The sequence below is a fragment of the Plecotus auritus genome (assembly GCF_963455305.1).
Source record: "Plecotus auritus genome assembly, chromosome: 8".
In the NCBI taxonomy this organism is placed as follows: domain Eukaryota; kingdom Metazoa; phylum Chordata; class Mammalia; order Chiroptera; family Vespertilionidae; genus Plecotus; species Plecotus auritus.
The window spans coordinates 58,822,744-58,846,431 of NC_137782.1; the positions used below are offsets into that span (position 1 = coordinate 58,822,744).

Here is a 23,688-nt window from a genome sequence, read left to right on the forward strand (position 1 = left end):
CTGGTTCTGGACAGGTTAAGGAGACAGACCTCAGGAAAATCAGAGCATCTTTTTTCTCAACCTACCATCCTTAGACAAAAGTGTGATCCACAAGCTCTGCTGCTACAAGGTTCCAAACTGTGCCCTCAGCAACTCCTGCTCTCATAAGAAATCCAGGCTTCTTCGCATGATAATAAAACCAACTTCAGTGAAGAGACCCATTCAAATTTTTCTGACTTCCTTAAGTGTGCTGCATCCCACAATTTCTTTAGCACACAAGCACCACTCAGGTAGAGAAATGATGTGGCAAGGTGGTTACATGCACCTTGTGTAAATTACCGTACATTTGTGTGTGATAGAGCACTAAGCCTTTAATCTAACACTCATGCTACCTGCCTGGTACAGGAATTCGAGAGGTCAAGACCTGCACTATTTCTATCAGCAGGATGACACCACTGCAGCATTCCTGCTCATCACTCTTCTCTCCGCACCCACTGATTCTTCTCAACCACAGTTCACATCTCTTTTTCGTATCCTGTCTTCAGACACTTGTCTTTCCTACACTACCAATCTTAAGCAAGAGAAAACAAGGCAAACTCAAGCAGTCCTGTTGCTTTTTCTTTCCTGTTCATGCATAATGTATACTGGGGTGGTGGTAGAGGTGAGGGGTTGAGCTGAATCCTCCATCTGGCTACATGCACCTACAGCAACAAATTCTACCTCACCCCAGAGAGGTGGAGAGGAGCTGTGAAACAGGTAAGAGTTCTATCAGACTTCTGTTGCTACCCTTGTTTCAGGATCCTTGAAGAGGAGGTGGAGGGGAAAGTGGGCATCTGTGATAAACTGGCTGGGTTTATATGACTGCCAAGAAATGTTTAAAATGAAGAAGGTAAAGGCCCAATGTGTAGTTTGAGATAATGCCTAGGATTTATGCTCTTGGCAAAACTTTGGAATCTCGGTTCACACTTTCCAAAGTTGCAGGAAAATGTGTCTCCAACATCCCCGTTTCCAGTGGGTCCAGCTGACACTGTGTGAACACAGCCCATTATGGAACACCAAGACAACTGGCTGAAAGGAGCAAGGCTTACACATTCTTTGCCTTTTTTGGTTAGAGCAGTAAGCCAGACCTGACATGCTGCAGATCAGCTCTGGGATAAGAGGGTTAAAAATGACAAGGGTTGACATTGCAATGACCTTTCTGCAGGAATTTCATTTCCAAAACAAAATTATAAGCATTTCCTCTAGCAACTCATGTAAGAAATGCTGAGCAAAATGTAAACATTGTCAAGCCTATATTTTTCTTGCTAGGAAGTATTTACGTAAGAAAAATTGTGTTAGAAACAACAACACCACAGGCAGGGGCTTGACTTGATGAAACAAAGATTTCCAGTATAAGACTCATGTTTCCCTTTATCTTGCCTACTGCTCGGCTACTCCCAATTTAGAGTCATAAAGGGTCATTATGCATGAAGCAGTTTATGAAGGACCTGTTTTAAAGGTGACCTGTCACACTGAGTTTAAGTCAAAGAACTGCTTCATCACATGAAGGTTGGGAGAGCCAAGCAGAAAGTGGAAGCTGGCCTTCACCCTACTATTATTTAAAATGCCCACTCAGCCCCCCTCATCCTGCGGGGTGGGAGGGGGGACACTAAGGCTCACAAGGACCTACACTTAGAAATCACAGCTTCTACTTAAACCACAACTTAATTTTTTCTTCATTTCTCTTTCATTTGTTTTTTTGTTTGTTTGTTTTAAAGGAAAATACAACATATAAATCTTTGGACTGAAAATAAAAATGCTACTTCTAATTTCTCTTCAAAGATCTATGTGGGAATAAAAAGCCATCACTGACCTGCACCTTTCTCCCAGCCAGCTCCATGCTCCCATATGACTTAGTGGCAGCTGGGACATTTCAAAATGATACATTCTGGGTGTCACAGCAAGACTTGAGCTGCTGAGTAAGTTGCTGGGGAAGATACAAGGAAAGAGGAAGTTGTGGCTCCAATTCCAGTGCTTGGGGTCTCTCAGCTCCATTACCAAAACCAGTAATAAAGACACACATGAAGTTTTCCCAGAAGGAAAAGTGACAAAATGGCTACAATGAGAGAAATGTTCTCACAGCAATCCAGCCACCTACTAGAGGAATCAAATGGAAATGGGCTTTTTAGGCTTGCAATCATACCACAAACCAAGGGTTTTTAGGGCACTTCTTTCTCCCCAGAGGACCCTTTACACAGGGCTTACAGGAAGCTTCTACTGCCACCACAAAACCCCCTCTGACAGGGATTTGCAAAAGCAAGGGAAGAATAAAGAGTTAGTATTTATACATAACTAAAATAATAAAAATAAAATCAATTTTAGGATTTGACAAATGTAATTATAAAGATCAACACTTACAAATTATAATGATAAACACAATTTAAACGCGTCAACTATGCTTTAAAAGAGACTTATTAGGCCCTAACCGGTTTGGCTCAGTGGATAGAGCGTAAGCCTGCGGACTCAAGGTTCCCAGGTTCGATTCCGGTCAAGGGCATGTACCTTGGTTGCAGGCACATCCCCAGTAGGGGGTGTGCAGGAGGCAGCTGATCGATGTTTCTCTCTCATCGATGTTTCTAACTCTCTATCCCTCTACCTTCCTCTCTGTAAAAAAATCAATAAAATATATTTTAAAAAAATAAATAAATAAAAATAAAAGAGACTTATTAGAAAAAGTCTTTTGGGAGCCTTCAAAAATGTTTACATTACTTATGTAATGGGTCCCTCATTATGTAAGACCAAATACTAAAAGTGTAAGAAAAACTGTTTAGTTATAATTAGTTCTCTCTCTCTTTTTTTAAGTTACTGTCAAAAAATAGGTTTTATGCAAGAACAAAGCCCTACAAACGGATTTCCTTAGGGACCACTTCAATGGAAAAATCAAGTTATTGATGCTGTTGGGACAAACATGAAGGGTGCAGATCTTTCAATTGTTTCTCCTTTTGAGCCAAATATTGGTAGTCAAACATTCCTGGAGGGCAGCTGAGAAGCAAAGGGTAGAAAGGAAAGGGACTCTTTTCATACAAAAGGGTTCTGAGCAACATTTACTACAATCTTAGGTACTAGGAGGTCTGCCTGGGGCAAGGCAGTCTGTAGGTTACTGCACTGCATTTGAATACAGCTCTCTCTTCAATACTTCAATTCTTTTCCACAAGCAACCAAAAAAGGAGGGAGGTTGCTAGGATAAAACAGAAAAGAAAAAAAAAATCCAGTCAGAAAAATCCAAGTTTAAATCCTGTGCTACCACTTGCCTGCAGTGTGACATGACTTCACCGGGCTAGACTTAATGTCCTTATATATAAGACAGGAATGGAAATAATGTCTACACCATGGGGTGGCTTGAATGAGACCAGGCACTTGCTAAACTGATCAATTTGTATTAGCAGATCTGAAGGGAGAAAGAGCACCCTCCTATGTTTATTATTTTATGAGCAATATTAACTTTTTTGATTTACATGTTAGAATTGAAGAAAAAGAGAATTATTGATGAGATCTAAAATCCTTCCTCTCTCAAACCATTTGAGTATGTCCTGAAACTTTAGCACTTTTCCTAGAAGCTAGCTTGTGAAAATGAAAGGGCTTGATCTCCAAGATGGGGGGAAAGTCAGGCAATTTTATAATTAGATGGCACCATAGTCCAATCCTATCAATCTAAGGCCAAGATAGGGGAAGGAATTTGTCTATGGAGTAACAAGCCTAGATCTCGTGGGAACATTCTCAAATTGGAAAGAGTCCCCATCCAAGGTATACAGGTGAACTTCCGGTCAAGATGGCAGTGTAGGTAAATGCGGCTCTCACATCCGCTCACAACCACGTCAAAATTACAACCAAACCACAGAACCATCATTCAGAACCGCCTGAAACCTGGCTGAATGGAAGTCCTACAACTAGAGAAAGAAGCCACATTGAGACTGGTAGGAGGGGTGGAGGCATGGAACGGGATGGTCTGATACCCATGTGTGCCTTGTTTTTTTTTAATCAGGAGAGATATCTTTTTTTTTTTTAAATATATTTTATTGATATTTTACAGAGAGGAAGGGAGAGGGATAGAGAGCTAGAAACATCGATGAGAGAGAAACATCGATCAGCTGCCTCCTGCACACCTCCCACTGGGGATGTGCCCGCAACCAAGGTACATGCCCTTGACCGGAATCGAACCTGGGACCCTTCAGTCCGCAGGCCGACGCTCTATCCACTGAGCCAAACCGGTTTCGGCACAGGAGGGATATCTTGGCTGCAGAGGCCTTCTGTGAGAAGCAAGGGGTCATAGTGCTGGGAAGAGAAGTCTCTGTAACTTCAGGCTGTAAAAACAGCGGGAATTGTGGCTGAGTGACACACCCCAGGCATTCCTCTAAAGGAGCTGGCACATATACTTACTCGGACTCACTCCCTCTGAGATCTAGCGCTGGGGCAGCAGCTTGAAAGGATCCAGGGACATACGGGTAGGAATTAAACTGTCTGGCATCAGGGTAAGAACTGGGGGGCAGCTTTCTCCCAGACAAAATTGTTGATATAGGTCATTGTTCCTATGCTGAGACCACCCCCGCCACAATGATGACTGGCAGGTGCCATATCTGAGTTTCTATCAACCTGGATCACACTGTTTACATGACCCTGGGGACTCCCTGAAACCCCACCCCACCCCACCCAGTTTGCAGCCCCACCCAAACTGTTTGCAGTGGCTTTTCCATACAAATAGCCTGTCCTGCTCAGGCTTCAACTTTCCTAAAATCTCTCGAACAAGCAGCAGCTGGCCTTAGTGTGCCTCGTACCTCTCAATAAGAGGCCCAGGTCCGGCACTAGCAGCAGCCAGCCTTGGTTCACAGCGTGGCCTCTCCTGGGGAGCTCTAACCCCAACACAAGTAGCAGCCACCTACAGATTGCTCTGTAGCTTGTGCCCAGTGGCCCCAGGCGGGTACAGACAGCAGCTGACGACGACGACGAAGAAGAAGAAGAAGACGAAGAAGAAGAAGAAGACGAAGAAGACGAAGAAGACGAAGAAGAAGAAGAAGAAGAAGAAGAAGAAGAAGAAGAAGAAGAAGAAGAAGAAGAAGAGGAGGAGGAGGAGGAAGAGGAGGAGGAAGAGGAGGTGGAAGAAGAAAAAGGAGAAGAAGAAGAAGAAGAAGAAGAAGAAGAAGAAGAAGAAGACGACGACGACGACGAGGAGGAGGAGGAGGAGGAGGAAGAGGAGGAGGAGGAGGAGGAGGAGGAGGAGGAAGACGACGAGGAAGAGGAGGAGGAAGAGGAGGAGGAAGAGGAGGTGGAAGAAGAAAAAGGAGAAGAAGAAGGAAAAGAAGAAGTAGAGGAGGAGGAAAGATAAAAATGTGAACAATAAAATGACAATAAATACCCAATTGAATCTAAAAATCAAAATAAATAAAAAACGATTCTAATGAACAAAATAAACTGATGAATAAAATAGAACCAGAGACATGGGAACATGGAACAGACTGAAGAATCTTAGAAGGAAGGGGGAAGAGGGGAAGGGAAGAGATTAACCAAAGCACTTAATATGAATATATGCATACCCCATGGACACAGAAAATAGAGTGGTGAAAGCCTGAGGTGAGGTGGGATCTGGGTGGAGGGGGTCAATGGGGGGAAGAAGGGTGTGACATCTATAATATTCTTAAAAATAAAAATTTTTTTAAAGGGTCAACTGCATACTTATTGAAATGGACCTGCACAGTCCAAATCTGTGTTGTTCATGGGTCAACTGTACTCTGACCTAGCCTAGAGATGAACTGAGCTGCCACCTCAGATCATGACACTGCTACTGGGGTAGGATTGGTGATGCAAGATTGACAATACAGAGAGGATTTTATGATCTAGTCAGAAAATAACCAAATAACGCATAAACAGAATGATAAACTACATGGTGCTCTGAAGGAAAAAGACAGAGAGCTATGACAGTGTATATATGGGGAAGAGGTGGGGGCAGGGAAGATGTGGCTTTATGAGGTAGAGATGGGAGAGGGGTGTCAGGGAAATACTGTTTGACTTGGGATATAAAAGATTAATGGGAATCAACTAGATAAGGGTTAACTGGTGGGAAGTAAAGGGAGAGTGTTCTAGAAAGAGGGATAGCACATGTAAAGCCAGAGAAAAAAAGGCCTGCACAGACAAAATGCAATGGAACATGGCAGGAGATATATGGCTGATAAGGTCAGCAGGGGCCAAGTCATGGGATGTATGTGTGTGGGAGGAGGGAGAAATGGAAGCATTAAGGATTTGGGCTCATATTCTAGGAGCAATGAGAACCCATTTAAGTGTTTAAGCAGGGGAATGACATGCTCAGAGCTGCATTTTGAAAACATCACAAGGTTGCCATATGAAGAATGGATTGTAGGACATAAAAACAAATGCAGAAGGAGCAGTAATGAGGCTACTGCAGGGGACCAGATAAGAGACAATGACAGTTTGGACCAAGGTGGTGGAAGTGGAGACAGAGATGAAGGCAAGGGGGACAGATTCAAGAAAAACTGAGGAGATAAAAATCACAATGGCTTGGTGATTACTCCAATGTGGAAAACCCACAATGAGAGGTCATATGGCAGAGTTGCAGCAGAGGAACTGAGAGAGAATCTGGGACAAGAGGAGGCTGAACTGACCAATTTGGGAGGTGAGAAAAATAGGGGGAGAAATACCGGATGAGGCCTAGGGTCTGATTTTGATGAACGGCGATACCATTCTCTGAGGTAGGGAAAGAGAAGAAAAAGAAAGTTTACAAGGAAGGAGATGGTCTGTTTTGGCCATATCAAGTTTTGAGTTGTTTGTAAAATAAGATATATTGGTCTAAACTACAAGGAAGCGTCTAAGCTAGAGATTTATATTTAAGCCACCAGCATACTTTAAGCATGCCACTCAAGAAAAAGGTCCAGAATGAGAAAAAGTCTAAAGGAATTTACAGGCAAGGATGAAGAAAAGCTTATTAAAGGAAAAACAAAAATTAGAACTAGCAGTGAGTGGGTATAAGAAACTGGAGAAGGAAAAACAATAAATGGTAATAGTATTAAATGTTATAGAATGGGCCAAGAGGAGAAAGCGAGCCGAGGCAGACTGAAAAGTATCTTTTGGTTTTTGAGATCAGCACAGGTGGGGGGATTCTGAAGACAGCCCCTTCAGAGGAATGTTGATATGCATGACAAGACGCAATGGGTTCAAAAGTAGAGGTAGCAAGGGAAAACAGGATACTGTCATAGTTAAAAAGGGATAGTGGTAATGGCGTGGGGTGTGCTTATGTGAATGAGATTTTAAAATATATGTATACATTAGTGAGGCAAAGCATGCTGCCTGCTGAGAAGGACACCTTCAGCCAATCTACTGGAGACTTCTGCAAAAAGGAAAATAAATTGGCCTTAAAGACTCTGCATGGTAAGGAAAAGCAGATACTAACAACTTCAGGTCAAACAAGTGCTGGAACCTGTTTGTCTCAAGTGAGGGTAAAATTGCTACTTTATAAATAAAAAACCACACCAAAGATAAAGGCTGTGAGGATCACTGGCCTCACAGAGAAAGCAAAAAGAGCCTGGAATGGGAATTGCAGATCCTTATCTCTGAATCATAACTGGGGTAAGCAGTAGCTTTATGAAAATAACCCCTAGTAAGTCTATGCCCCAGAATAAAAACACTGTAGACAAAATATACTGGACATCATGAAGAAAAAGTGGGATATGTCCATTCAAAATCACTACCCAAATTCTAAGAATGCTTAGAAAGCCGCTGGTAAATTTTTGTTGAGTTTAAATTTGCAAAGTTATTCTGCTTAAAATTCTCAAAGTATCTAATGGCAAGAGAACTGTCCACACTTTTTCCTAAAGATGTTTACAGGATCTGAATATGGAGGAGAACAAATAAGGAGATCTGTGAAGTCCTAATGACAGCCAGCTGGTACCATTACTTCTTCACAGGAAGCATGCCACACCTTAGGAGCGCATGGACTTCATTTGCAAAGGTTTGTTTTGACTCCTGGTTACAATAATGAACATTTTTGCCCTAATCACGGAAAAAAGACACTCTCTTTATTTCAAGTCCTACATGTCTTAGAAAGAAAAACGAAGTCAGAGATGTAATTTTCAAGTGTGCAAAGTACACTACAATCCAATTTGACTTTCTTCAAAGATCACTACTTGAAGTGGGAATAGAAGGACCACCTTAACAGCACAGGCATACCTTGTAGATATTGAGAGTTCAGTTGCTGATCACAATAAAGTGAGTTGTAATTTTTTTGCTGGTGAAAGGTCTTGCTTTCAGTTTGTAAAAATCACATCTGTGAAGTGTAATAAAGTGAAGCACAATAAAACAAGGTATGCCTATAGTAGGGATACTCATAAAGACTAAAATTAGATCTTTGCTCAAAATAACATGTACCCATTGGGTTAAATGGACACTAAGACACAAGCTCAAATTTCTGTAATTTGAACTCTGTTCTCAAAGTTATGCTAACTGAAGTCAATGTTATAATAAGTAGCTGCTATTTCCCCACAGCTGTTTCAAATGTAACCAGATAATTTAAAACTCAGAAGAGAGGCCCGTTTGTCTAATTAGACTATTCAATGTTCTTTCCTTCATAAAACAAAAATTAGTCTTTAACTTGTGGATATATACATATGTACACACATATGTATGTGTACACACACACACACACACATATCTTGTCTGTTTATAAAACTCAATGAAATTCTAGAATGCTTAAGATGCTTTGGAAAAAAAACAACCCCCAAGAAAAACTAAGGCAGGAATGCATACTGGTGGCAAAGACCATGAAATGTATGTGACTTTCAGCATACTATAAGACAGGCAGATAGTTTCAATACACCTAGAATTCATATTTATAAATTTACAGGGAAAAAATACAAATAATGAAAGCTAGCCCAAAGTTAATTTAAAAAAGAAACATAAATGCTCAGTAAAAATAATTACTGAATACCCAATCATAGGTATTCAAACAGTCATTTAAAATGCTTTTAAAGTTTTTATTCATAAGGGAAAATGATCAAGTGGGAAAAAGAGGCATGACAGAAAACTGTCCACACATGATCATTTAAATTTTAAAATTAAAAAAAATAAAAGAATAACAAAATTAAAAGTAGTTATCTCTGGATAGTGAGGTATGATTTTCACCTCAAGTTTCCTATGATGTGTTTCTTTTAAGATCAGCAGAAAAGAAAGACAGAACTGACGGAATTAGCTGATTAAGAATTACTGTTCTGGCAGATGAGCCCGGTGACAAGGGGCCAAGATGATGCTTTGACTTAACGTGTAAATATGTACTTTATAAATATAAAAAACTAATACTACATACACCAGTTAAAACTCAGTGGAGCTATTCCAGAAAGTAGGAGAAATCACCAAAAGTTGGACTATACATATGAAAACAATGTTACAGCTAAACGTATGGAATGCTAGGTGAGAGCTTTGAAATCATGTCACTTTTTCGATGTTAAGTCTCATTCCCTTAGGTTGCCCAATATACAAAGTACATTCTAATTATTATAATGAGGCTTCCTTGCCCCCCCCACCTGCCCTCCCGAAGTGAAAAGAGATGACTAAACATTGTGATATATAAAGAATGCATACGTACATGCACCTTGATGTTGCTTCAAGTTTGGCCTGAGCTATTAAGGGTCAGTGATGACTGACATAAATGAAAGGAATCCAAGGACCCAACATACTAGTACAGCCTCTAAACTGCCTATTAATCACAGAAACACACAACTCAAGCAAAGTCTCCACCTACTGGAGGAAAACTTGGTGGGAAGGGGGAGGGAGAGGCTCCCATATCAAAGCAGGGATGAAAAAGCAGTGAGCAAACCATGGCCTGCTATGTAGGAAAGGATGAATATAAGACCCCATGACCACTTGACCAGTATAAGTGGACTGACCTTTTTAACAACTGTTCTAAACAGCACATGGTGCTGATAGAACTGCTAGTGTTGGGAGTAAAGAATTATATGCGAAGGAGGGCAGTGAGTGCAAAGGACTGGTGGACAGGTGGGGCTAGGCTACACAGAACTGTGAGAGGCAGCTGTAAGCAAAGCCTCTCAGTTCCTTCCTAGAGTCAGGAGTCAGGAGATCGGGGTTCTGGTCCTTGTGATTTTCTGTGACCTTAGACTGCTCATAGAAGCCCTGAGCTTTGTTTCCTCATCTAAAATGAGGATTAGATCACCAGGTCCCATCTGTTCTTAATGGACAATGAGATAGTGGCTTTGATCATCATGGGAAATGGGGAGAATTTACTCCAAAGTTGACTCTCGGTCTCCACCTATTGCCTAACCCATTATTGCAATGAATGCTTCTAACCATCTGTACCCTGTAGGAAGGTGAAGGATGCTGCCAAAAACAACAGATGGCCATCAGTTTGGTTTAGTGCCCCCAAAGCTATAGCCAAAGAATTTCTCAAGTTGTTATAACCAAATTACAAACAGAAATATGAAGAATCACAAGGCATTTGGGCCATTTCCCATTTCCCAACTGTGTTGTCTGAAGTAGAAGGCTCTACTCCTGAGTATTCATTACAGTCAAGGGGGAGGCACCAAGCTGGGGAAAACAGCAGCGGTTTCAAGTTCAATGAGCCAATCCTTCCCCCCACCTCCCTCAGAGCAAGAACATGCAAAGGCAGGACTAGGTATTTAGAACCCTGGTAGCGGAGTGTGTCCTCTCAAGCTTTAGAAAGGTATATATTGGAGGCTACTTTGGAATGCATGATACAACCATTTCAATCCCTCTACATAAGATATCAAGGTTCTTAGGAATTGCTGAAATGATTCAACATTAGCTACTCTTCTGTGTAGGATGTCTTCCAGCTGTTGAACTTATGGAATCAAATTCAGAAGAAACAAACAAAAACAAAAACCTGATGGAATGCTACCAAGATGTTTGCCTTGGATTCTATTCCTAGTCTGTGGCTAATTCCCTTCTCTGGGCCTTGAGTTTCTTCACCAATTCAAAAGTCAGACTATCTGATCTCTAGTCCCACTCAGCTCAATAATCCTGTTAAAGACTTCACACAGACATTCAGGCCTCCATGTGCCACTTTATTTTGCAGAGTCAAGTTGGCTGTCATGACTTGCCCTAGTAACTTTGTTGAGCACACATGCATATGTACTCATTACTCTAGAGGTTGGGTAAACACAGCCTACTGGAAGGCAACATGCACTATTGACTTCGACGGTGGTCCCAATACCTTTGGCACCTAAACAGGGCTTTTGTAATATCAAATGCATCAGTAGCTGGTACCCTAGCATGTTTTTAAAAATTCTGCAGCAGAAATTAAAGATGATCTAAAAAATTGGAAAGAAATCTCATGTTCATGGATTGGAAGACTTAAGATTGTAAAGATGGCGAGAGTCCCCCCAAAAGCCATCTACAGATTCAATGCAATCCCTATTACAATACCAATACACTTTGTTGCAGAAATGGAATAGCTCATCCTCAAATTCATATGCCAATTGCAAGAGGCCCCTGATAGCCAAAATAACAGAGAGAAGAACAAAGTTTGAGGACTCACATATTTTGATCCTACTATGAAACTATATTGATCAAAACAGTGTGACACTAGCATAGGATAGATATATAGATCAGTGGAATAAGACAGAAAGTCCGAAATAAGCCCATATTATCTCTGGCCAATTGAGTTTTGACAAAAGTGCCAAGCATTCATTCACAAAGGGAAAGAAGTGTCTCTTCACCAAATGATGCTGGGACAATTGGATATCTACATGCAAAGAATGAAGTTGGTCCCTACCTCATTCCATATATAAAAAAGTTAACTCAAAATGTACCAGTGACCTAAATGTAAAAGCTAAAACTATAAAACTCCTAGAGGAAAATCCATGAGTAAATTTTCATGTCCTAGAATTTGGTAATGGATTCTTTTTAATTCTCATCTAAGGATTTTTTCCCATTAATTTTAGAGAGAGTGGGAGAGAGGGAAAGACAGAAACATTAACTGGTTGCCTTCTGCATGCACCCTGATGAGGGCCCGGGCCAGAGAGGAGCCTGCAACCAAGGTACGTGCCCTAGACCGGAATTGAACCTGGGACCCTTCGGTCCACAGGCCGGCGCTCTATCCACTGAACCAAACCAGCTAAGGCAGATTTTTAAACATGACACCAAAACACGAGCAACAACAACAACAGATATTGGAACACATCAAAATTAAAAACTTTTGTGTTTCAAAGGGCATTATCAAGAAAGATTAAGACACAGAATGGGAGAAAGTATTTGCAAATCATATAGCTGATGAATCTATTACCTAAAATGTATAAAGAATTCTTGCAATACGTCAACAATAAAATAAAAAACCCAATTCAAAAATGGGCAAAGGACTTGAATAGACATTTCAGGGGGGTGGGGGAAAGACAATACAAATTGCCAACAAGCATAGGCAAAGATGCTCAATCATTAGTCACTAGGAAAATGCAAATAAAAATCACAGTGAGTTACCACTTCATATAGGCTAGGATCAAAAAAAAGGGGAGGGGGGAGGAATAGTAACAAGGATATGGAGAAACTGGAACTCCCATACATTGCTAGTGGGAATGTAAAATAGTGCACCTGCTGTGGGAAACAGTTTTGTGGTTCCCCAAAAAGTTGAAGACCGAATGACTCCAATTCTATTCCTAGGCATACATATACCCAAGAGAAATAAACACTTGTACACTAGTATTTATAGCCATAAAGACAGAATTGGCCAAAAGAAACAACCCAAATGTACAACAGATGAATGGACAAATTGTTGCATATCCACACAATAAACAATTTAGCCATAAAAAGAATGAAGTATTGATACATGCTAAAATATAAACTTCAAAATTATGGTAAGTGAAAAAACCAAACACAATTGTATGAGGTATCCAGCATAGGCAAAACCATACAGTCAGAAAGCAGGTTGGCGGTTGCCAGGGCCTTGAAGGAGAGGGTATAGGGTGTGACTGGTTAATGGGTATGAGGTTCTCTTTTGATGTAATGAAATGTGAAATGTTGTGGACTATAAAATGGTTCTTTTAATGTTCTGTTAATTTCTCAATGAAAAAATATCTGCAGATAAACCACTTTTCAAGCAACTTAAAAGAAAATCTCTTCTACACAGAAAAATATCAAGTGCTGAATTCCACTCATAGAACAAATATTTATAAACTTAAAAGAAAATATTAGATAAGAAATTAGAACTTTGGGAAGAAAACAGACTCTCAAACAAATAATTACATTCTCAAAGTTCTAAGAATTCAATGTATTTATACATTGAAGGCAATGAAAAGATTAAAAAATAAAAGCTGATTTCATTAGCATTCTCATGTGGTAGTTTTAAAACAAGGATGGGCAGTGTTAAAAAAATTAATGTTAAAAAAGATAGATGTACTTGCTTATGTACTGTCTTCATTAATAAGAGACTTCTGGAAGAATGCATAGTAATACTGCATCTTTCAAGTGGCATATATTAGCAAGTTTTACCATGACCATGAGGATAATGTAATAGGACCAGTCTATTATGGGATTGAGAGAAAAATCTGAGATTCTAGAGAGCAGACTGTTCACATTTTTAGCAAGCATAAAGAAAGAACTAAAACCTCTCTCAACATCTTACGTTGTATCTAGTCGTTTGCTTTTTAAATGCAGCAAATGTAGCTCCATTTTTACAAAAAATGATTTTGCTCAAATGGCTGAAAGGCAGTTTGGGATAGTTCAGAATCTGTACTTTCCAGTGGTGAGTCTTTCCTGCTCTGATTCTTAGGAAAGAATTCCAATGCCCAGATAAGTAGAGAAATTTGGGCTGGAAAGCTACAGAACAGATCCAAATCTGTGATCCTCTCTCTGCCCTAATGACCCCTCATGGCCTTTGGCAAACGACTGGTTGTATAGACACTGGAACGATCCCTCCCACCCCCCAATATATGGAGAAAAGTGCAACTGTGAGGAAGGGAAACTAACAGAGTTAATCTACTCTACCAATCCAATCTCTTTCTCAAAGACTGTCCTCTATGGTTGCTTGCCACCCAACAACAGCTGCTCATGATAATCAATGTCTGACAAATCAGAGAAAGCCCTTAATGTGTCGCCAAGGGGCAGTTCAATAGATGGCATGGTGACTTACAACCAGAATCATTAATTACACACTCTTATTAGTCCCGGGGGCACAGTGCTGAAAATGCTTTTTCAGTGAAAGACGAGCATTTCAGATAAATGACCGTCTGGTACTGCCTGTGAAGCTCCCTTTAGGATTTTTGGTCAGTGTTTTTTTTTTGTGTTTTTTTTTTGTTTTTAATTTTATTTTTATTTTTATTTTTTTAATTGTTTGAAGTATTACAAATAGTAGTACATATGTCTCCTTTTTTTTTTCCCTTCCCCATTGACCTTCCCCCGGCCTCCCCTTCCCCCCAGTACATGCCTTTACCTGCCCCCTCCCCCCAGTTTTTTTTATCCATTGGTTATGCTTATATGCATGCGTACAAGTCCTTCGGTTGATCTCTTACAGCCCCCCTCCCCCTTGGTCAGTGTTGATTTCTAAATCTAAGCCATACTATTTTTACAGCCATTTCCCATCTTCCACTTTCAGGCTGGCTAGGAATATGAAGTTCCCAGTACCACCTTTCATCATCACTACCATAATCACTGCAGGTAAGCATATGATTAAAAGTGCCCATCACTGATTTCCCCCCTCAAGTCAGATGACTGTGTTCAAAGGCAAACACAATCTCAGCCACAGGACTAGCTCAATTTTCCCTCCCTTGGTACCAGAGAACAGTGTTTCCTGAGTGCAGGGTGGGGCAGGGGGACTATCCTCTCCCTCCCTTATCTACTCTCGAATTTCTTGTAATATGTGATTGATTCTCCAACTCAAAACTGTCCTCTTGTCCCAAACCACTGGCTGCAATGTCTCCATGTCTCTTCAAAAAAAAAGGAGAGGCAGACACTACTGAAAAGGAAGCCTAGTGCCTGGGGTAAGCAAACATTCCCAAATGTCCACACTGGTGGCTGTGTTATCCCAAGGGACTAAGCACCACATTCGTAATTACGAAGCCAAACAAATGCATGGTGAAGAACTAGTTCTTAAGCCCCTCCCCAAAGGCATTCAAACTAATGCCAACTCCAGATAAAAAGTAGTTCCTTCTAACAGTTTGAGAACTGGGCTCCATAAACATGACTGGAACTTTAGACTGACTGCAGACAGGGCTTGGAGGCAGACTACTTATTGGCTTTAGCATGATACAAGTCAGAAATAAATCTTAATATAACCCAAAAGAAAGAAAAACTTTAAGCATTTCCAAAATACCACCAAATAAAGTCTTTGATGTAGCTGACTTCTATTCTTTTGTACCTCAATCTACAATTTTTAAAAAATGTGAGTTCAAATTAAAACAACATTAAAATGCTAAATGCTGTGATTTAAGAATTCATCGTGTGTTTCCTCCATTCCTATTTGTTCTTTCTTGGATATATAAAAATGTGACTTCAATTTTCAATTAGGTTCAAATAATTGCAATATCTGAAAGATGTTCTCATTTCATGCATTTTTATAAGACAAAATGAAAACAAAAGTACTAATTGAAGGCATCATAAAAACCTCCTAAAGTGGGCTACAGGAAAGGAAACTTGGGGAGTCTAGGTCTGCCTTGCAATGTACTCACTTCTAGTTTTTTCTCCTTTTCTGACAAAACATCTTTCTGGTTCTGGGTGTACTCCACCAACATCCGAGCCAGCTGGCGCCGGTCTTCCAGTTCCGCCGCCAGGCGCCCGTTATATTCTGCTAGTAACAGACATGCTTCATCTACTGTTTTTGAAAGACGTTCAGCTGCCTCTTTGTCTAAGTACAAATAAGACCAAAAAATAGAGACAATATACAAATCACATAGGCACCATTGCAAACATTTCTAGGGGAGGTTAACAGTTTCTCTCCAAAAGTACAGAGTCCAAGCATAAGCCAGAACCTGTGGATAAAAAATGGACTGGCTGATGGAGAAACCCAAAGGCACTCACTCCTGTCAACAAGACAGGACACTTCTGAATTACTTGAAGTGAGGCAATTGTACAAGGAGGGGAATCTGGCAAACAAATATTTCTAAGTGTCTATTCCTGCAAAAGCTCTACAAATAAACAGAAAGAAATATTTAATGTCATACATGAAATAATTTTCCATGTCTCTGAGAATTCAAAATGACTTTCATATTATTTTGAACAATCCTCTGAAATACAAAATACAAGCACTATAAGGCACTGTATGGAATACAAAGCTAGCACTCACTAATTGGGTGTGGAAATTGTAAGAAAAAATAAAACACTACATAACAGGTGTGATATCAAGTCAGCTAAGGAACTGGGACTCAAAACCAGGTCTCTAAAACAGACCTACAGGACTCTACATCTTAAACTATACAAGCCTTGAAACTGGGTATGAGTTTTCTTCTTCCATTCAGCAAAATATCAGGTCTGATAAAACAGAGGCTTTCAAATGCTTCTGAGCACGACCCACAGTAAGCAATATACTTTATATAAACACATAAAAATAAAAGTTTATCCTTACTATGTGCAAAGTGCTCTATCTTCTATTCTATTAAAAAATAAATGCTAGTCATTACCTACCAGACTGATTTCATGTCCAATTAATGGGTTGCAACTCAATTGTTTGAAAAAAAAACTGTGAAGTATCAAAGTATAAGAAAGGTTATTCTTAGAAATGATGAAAATGGTTCAATGTTAGGAAATGAGAGGAAAAGACAAAGGATGATTTATATTTAAAAGAACAAATAAAATTAACTACACATGGGTAGTAGTGAGATTAGACCTTCAAATATGTATACCTCATTTTTAAAAGGCCTTTGAAGATCAAAAGAGTAGATGGGTATTTTGAAACAAAGAGTATCAGGGACTCTAGTTCTATGAGACTAAAAGTGAGTTGGACAGTGATACCATTGCCATTATTACAAGTTGTTAGAGGTGAGAGACCTCAGTATACTCATAGGTAATTGAGAATTAAGAATTCCCAACAGTTTCTCTGGCAAACTGCTCTTTGGCTTCTAGGTGCCTTCCCCTTTTTTTTTGGTTAATCCTCATCTGAGGATATTTTTCCCACTGATTTTGAGAGAGTGGAAGGAAGGGAGGGAGAGTAAGAGAGAGGGATGGGAGTGTGTGTGTGGGGTGGGGGGCGGGGGGAGAGAGAGATCAATTGGTTGCCTCCAGCATGCACCCTGACCAGGGCCAGGGATCAAACCTGTAACCCAGGTACATGCCTTTGACCAGGAATCAAACCTTGATCCTTGGGTGTGCAGGCCGACGCATTAACCACTGAACAGCACCAGCCAGGGCACAGGTGCCTTCTTAATATGAATATTGGGAGATGAACAGTTGAGGGATTCCAAATTAAGTCTGATGCCAACGATCAGGCACTTCTACCCCCTTCAGGGATAGGAAAACAAAAAGATGTTCTTGGTGAAGGAGTGAGCGAGCCAGACAGAACACAAATGAGGGACAATCTCAGGCATAGAGGGTAAAGAGGACAGTGAAACCTACTCTTCTATATTGGTGGTCAAGTCTGAGAATAAGCTACTAGGGTGGTTAGGCTGGTTTTACCTTTGTTTAACTATATGATTTTTATAAAATAGTCAATTCATTAAGATGTTTAAGCACTCTGTGGCAAAAACAAAAAAAATGACACGAAAAACACAACTATTTAAGATTTTTAAAATATCAATTCTCACTCTCTAAGAACTTGGTACAAGGGAGATAATTCATTCACACAAATAACTACAACCCAGAAAAATAACTTGTAATAGTTTTATAAGCTATAGAAAAAAATGCAGCGAGATGTTCACTTCAAAGAACTTACCTGTGGTGGTCCTCAGGTGCTCTGCCCTCCCTGTTACACAGATGAAAGGCTGTGTGGCTTTCAGCCAGCCTCCACTTGTGCACGAGCATCACATTCCCTCTTGCTTCCTCCAAGACTGTTTCTGCATAGGTCCCATTTCCCCATGTCACACCGATTTCTCTCTTCCTCTCCTGAAGCACCACCAGCAGCACACAAACACACTACTCTCTCTTTGGCCCACATTTCACTCTCCAATTACTGGCCCATTTCCCTGCTCCCTTTACAGCACTGCTCAAGGGAGCTGTCTGTACTCCTGGTACCCAACTTATCTCCTCCCACAGTCAGTAAGCCCACTCCAATTAGACTTTTATACCTGTCAATCCTCTGTTCAAAACCTTCCAATTAGCTTAGCAAATATTTGAGCTCCTACTGTGTGCCCAGCACTATTCTAGGCTCTGAGACAAACTGAACTTGGGGGCACAAGACAAAACCTCTGTGCCTCCCAAGTTCACATGCTCAGGTAGAAAGAGAAACCACACACTATATTTTACTTATTTATCAACTGAAGATAAGAACTCTGGAGAAAAATTAGGCAGAAGAGAAAGAACAAGGCATTGGAAGGGAGAATTGTAATTTTAAATAGGTGGTCTGGGTAAACTTCACCAAGATATGTAAACCAAGGCCTGAAGGAACTTACAGAACTATCTGGGGAAGACCATTCCAAACAGAAGGAACAGCAAGAACAAAGGCCCTAGGAGGGAAGAGTGACTGGCAGGAAGCCCAAATGACTGGAGCAGTGAGCAAGGGGAAAGTAGTGAATGTCTAGGTGGTAATAGGGGCCAAACTGTGGACACCACTGGTTTTTACTCTAGGGGACTGGGGGAACCCAGGGAGACTTGATCTAACTTCCATTTTAACAGATCATTCTGATTACTGTGTTGAGAAAAGAATGATGGTTGCAGATGGAGAACAAGGAGGAAGCAGAGAGACTAGATAGAAGGAGATTGCTAATCCAAATGAAGATGGTGGTGAGGTGGTGACTCCCACCAGGTATTGGCAGTGGAGGTGTTGACAAGGTGTCAGTTACTGGTTGTGGTCCCAATCAACAGAATAATGAGGGAGCCATTTACTAAGATGGGGAAGACCATGAGAGAAACAAGGTTTGGAGGGAAGATCAGAGGTTTGGTTTGGGGCAGGTTAAGTTTGAAATATCTATCTAGATAGCCAACTAGTAATATTGAATAGGAGGTTGGATGTATGGGTCTCAAGGTCAAGAGAGGTTAACACTAGAGATATAAATTAGGGATCACTAGCAAACAAAAAAACAAAAAACCTGTTAAAGTAATCAGACTGAATGAGCTGAATTGTCAGTGAACCCAAGAGAAAAGGGCTAAGTACTTAATATTAAGAGGTCAAAGAGAAGTGAAGAAACCACAAAGGAAGTGGAAAAGACACAGCCAGAGAGAGAAGAGGAAACCTGGGAAAATACAGGTCCTCGTTTGGTACTGCTGCTGTAACAAATCACCACAAACTTAGTGGGTTAAAACAACACAAACAGATTATCTTAACATTTATTATTGTGGACCCTTCTTCCATCTTCCAAGTGTATCACGCTGACTTCTGCTGTTATAATCATATCTCTTTCTGACTCTTGCCCTCCTACCTCCTTCTTATAAGGACCACATGATTATATTGGGCCCACCCAAATAGTCCAGGACAATGTTCCCATCTCAAGATCCTTAACATAATCACACCTGCAAAGTCCCTCCTGCCATGTAAGATAATATGTTCATAGTTTCTAGGATTTAGGACATAGACATTTTAAGGGGATCATTATTCTGTCTACCATACCAAGTGAGAAAGTATTTTCAGGAAAGAGAAACAATCAACTAGGCCAAATGTTACTGAGGTCGAGTGAAGATGACCTCAAGTTAAGATTGGGCAAAATATTCACCACTGAATTTAACAACAGAGAGGTTATCAGCAATATTGATGAGAAGTTTCAGTAAAATAGAATCAAAAGAGAATGAGAGAAGGAGAGACGGAGCCAGATGAGCATAGGCAATCTAAGATATTTTGCTATAAAGAACAGAGAAATAAGGTGGGGGCTAGGGGAAGATACAGGTCAAGAAAAATTTTCTCACATGGGAAAAAACAACATGTTTTTATGCTGTGAAGAATGATCCAGTAGAGGAAAAAAATTGGAAGATGCAAGAGAAAAGTGGAGTTCTGTTGGAGCAATGTCCTTGAGTAGGTGAGAAGGAACAGTTCTAACAAACAAGTAGAGGGACTGGTTTGGAAAATAGCATGTCATCCACAGAAAGAGGAAGAAAAGTCAGCCAATGTGTGTGTTGTTTTCCTCAGACTCATGCAGCTGTGCAGATCCAGGATAGAAATAGGTGAAAATCTGGATTTAAGAATGGTGAATGCCGGGGGGGGGGGGGGGGGGGGTGCGGTGGGAGAAGTGAGGAGAGGATAGGATGATAAGCTATTATTTAATGGATATAGAGTTTCAGTTTTACAAGATATAAAGAGTTCTGGCATTTGGTTGCACAACAATGTAAATGTACTTCTGAACTGTACTCTTAAGATTATAAAGATCCTAAGCTAAGTAAAGAAAAAAAATGAGGACATGAGGGGAGTGAAGGTTGGGAAAAGATGGAAGGATCAATAAACTGTGAAATCTAGCCGGGAGTGAGCTGAAATAATTTTTGTATGATTTAGAAGGCCTCCTTGTTGTGTTCTCAGCTGAGTACATTGCTGCCTGAAGGTCTTTCCATGTACTGTTCCCTCTGCCTGGCAGCATGTCTTCCTCTCAGATAACTCATGGCCTGCTTCCTAACTTGGGGACCTCTGATCGAAGATCATCTCACCAGAAAGGCCTTCCCTGACCACTTTTAAAATAGTAGTACCTCCTTCAATTATCTCCACCATCACAACCCTGCTTTATTTTTCTTTTTGGCACTTAAGCCATGAGGAGATGTGGTAGTACACCAAGAGCATCTGCTACACAGTGTGCCTCAAATATTTGTTGAATGAAGGAAAGGTTTCATGAGCCACCTTGATTTCCTTGAAATGGATATGGAGGAAGTTAATGAAGCAGCCAAGTCAAGGAACTGGAAGGGAAAAAACGGTGGACCTCAGAAGAGAGTGGAATGAAAGGTCTGAGCTTTTCTAATGAAAAGAAAATAGGCTTTGCAGCCCAGGTTGAAATCCCAAGATCTTGGGCAAGACCCCTAACATCTCAAAGCCTCAATTTCCTCCTATGTAATACAGGGATTTATATTCAGTTGTCTCAAAAGATTAACTAACACGAAGAGTAGAAGTATATGGCACAGAGCATGTTCTATAAATATTAGTTCATGCTTCCTTCCTTCCTTTCAATTTCCCATGCATAAAGGGAGATTAATGTCAACTGTCCCTGTTTAATTGGGGGTGATCATCAATAGGGCAAACTGACACAACTAACAATACACACCTAGAGTTCTTGGCATCAAAGGCACTATCATCTATGGGGAGTGTCAGTGTGCAATGTATACATCACACAGCACTGAAATATATATATATTTTTTTAAATAAGAAAGTCATGAATTTAATGTCTTTCCCCCTCAGTCCCTAGCCCACACAATTTGCACTGGGTTTTCAACAGACCTTACTTACAATGCCACAAGATGTGTGGCATGCCAGCATATTTGCAGTAATTCCTAGAATCTCTATTCAAGCTTGGACTATTCCACCAGCTTCATTGTTTGGCATGTGAGTTATGTTTCTACATCCCAGGATGGCAGAGCACCTTATACCAAATGGAGCGTCTACACCTGCAGACATGAGTATGCCATTGAGTTTGATGAATTAGAGATATGTCCTTCTTCCCTCATCTTTCAACCAAATTCTTCCTTCTTACCTGTTATTTTTTCCAACAGAGAAACATCTTGCACTTCCTGGGGCAAAGAAGCAATTTTCTGTCGGACAGTAGCATCCCCTGATGCAGCATTTTCCAGGTCCTGCAAAGCTTTGATTAGTTCCTCAGTCTATACAATAAAACACAAACAACACTATCGGTTAACACATGGGGTATAAAAAAAATTAGTTGGAGTTAAATGAGGTGGAGGCAAATTCTAAAAATGATCATGTCTGACATTTATATGCCCATGGCAGAACATGAGTAAAATTCTAGATAATTCTATATCCTTTCACAAAAATCTATTTTTAAAGAATATTCTCAATTTCTATGAGTAAAAAAATGCCAAATCCAAATACACTATAAAACATAAATCCATGCCAAAGTCCTGCCACGCAAAGACAAAGTCAAGCCTGCTTTTTGGCAAGCTTCACTGGGTGGATTTTGTACCCAGTGCCCTGAAAACTACCCTTTGGTGATTCCATAGTATTGGTCACCTGCGCCACCTTGTGGTCATAATCTCCAACTAGAGGTCACTTCACCAAGTCACTCTGCCCTATCCTCTGGGGATCAAGACATACCAAAAGGGGTCCTGCAGAAGGATCTTGGGGAGAGTAGCTTCCAGGGTAGTCATCATCCTCCTCCTCTTGTATCTGTTGAAAAGTTCGCTTCAGAGATTTCTTCTCCTCTGTTGCTACAGGAAAGAAAGAAGTGACAAATTTGAGTCACCAAAGCCTGCAAAGGTAAGCGTTAAATGTTATGCATAATGGGTCACATGTAAAAAAGGGCAGGAGGGTTCATTTTCAGAGATAGCTTAACATTAACCTCTTATGAGTTATTTTAAATTGGTGGTAGTTCTACTTTACTGAATAGAGTCAAAATGGCCTTAGTCTATCATCTCAGATTGACTCACTGGAAAAATACTACTCAAAACAAACATCTAAAATCATGTGAAACTTACTAAACTAACACATTTCATTTAAAAACTCATTATCTTAAAAAACAAAGTTAACAGAAGTAAAATGATAAGAAATCCATCAAACAATATAATGAAGCAAACCGATGTGTGCAAGAGTTTATAGAGAATATGCTGCATATAAAATAAGATTTGTTATGCTTTCTGGGATAAGTTCAGAAAATAAACAGTAGATAGAAACCCATCAAAATTGTGTCAAAAACTCTAAACACAAATATCCTTTATCCTTTTAAAAACAAAACAATCTTATCTTAAAATTAAAAATAACTATGAAAAATATGATTGATATCACTGGGAAAAATTACTTAAGTTTCCATTTTAAAATTAACCACTTTTGAAGCTAACAGTTTACATTTTTAATTATCTGTACTGTGTGCTTTTATCTTGTTATGATACATGTATTAATTCCAAGATCATTCATTTTGCACCAAATTGTACAATACAAAATAAATGCCTAACAATTATGGGTCTAAATGATAAATTTAGGTTTGCAAAGTAAAGAAACTATTGGATGCCCTGCCAGTGTGGCTCAGTGGTTGAGCGTCAACCTATGAACCTGGAGGTCACAGTTTGATTCCGGTCAGGGAACATACCCGGGTTGCGGGCTCGATCCCCAGAAAGGGGTGTGCAGAAGGCAGCCAATCAATGATTCTCTCTCATCATTGATGTTTCTATCTCGCTCCCTTTCCCTTCCTCTCTGAAATCAATAGAATAAAACAAAAAGAAACTACTGAACTCCTAACATGTGCCAAGCATTGCAATAGTTTCTTTACATTTAATCTTTCCAACAATTCTAAGGTGTAATATTTCCATTTTACAGGTGAGAAAATGAAGACTCAGAGAGATTAAGTAACACATTTAAAGGTATGAATACAAAATCTGTGCTCTTTTCAAGGCAGTCACATTATCTAGCACCACACAATTATCCTCTCATCTGTTAAATGAGGGGTCACCAGGCACCTACCTCAGAACTCTGTAAGTTATAAACAG

The 23,688-nt window shown here is 40.1% G+C and overlaps 1 protein-coding gene across 2 annotated transcripts in view; it reads right to left on the reverse strand.

Annotated features, from left to right (window-relative positions):
* The window catches only part of RPRD1B (regulation of nuclear pre-mRNA domain containing 1B), a 60,821-nt gene that overhangs the window by 10,167 nt on the left and 26,966 nt on the right, over positions 1-23,688 (reverse strand). For both annotated transcript variants that reach the window (XM_080683803.1, XM_080683804.1), the window contains 3 exons: positions 22,304-22,416; positions 21,726-21,852; positions 15,648-15,823 (listed from right to left, as the gene is read on the reverse strand). In XM_080683803.1, the coding sequence (XP_080539929.1) occupies positions 15,648-15,823; positions 21,726-21,852; positions 22,304-22,416 (416 nt within the window). The remainder of the gene's footprint in view (positions 1-15,647; positions 15,824-21,725; positions 21,853-22,303; positions 22,417-23,688) is intronic.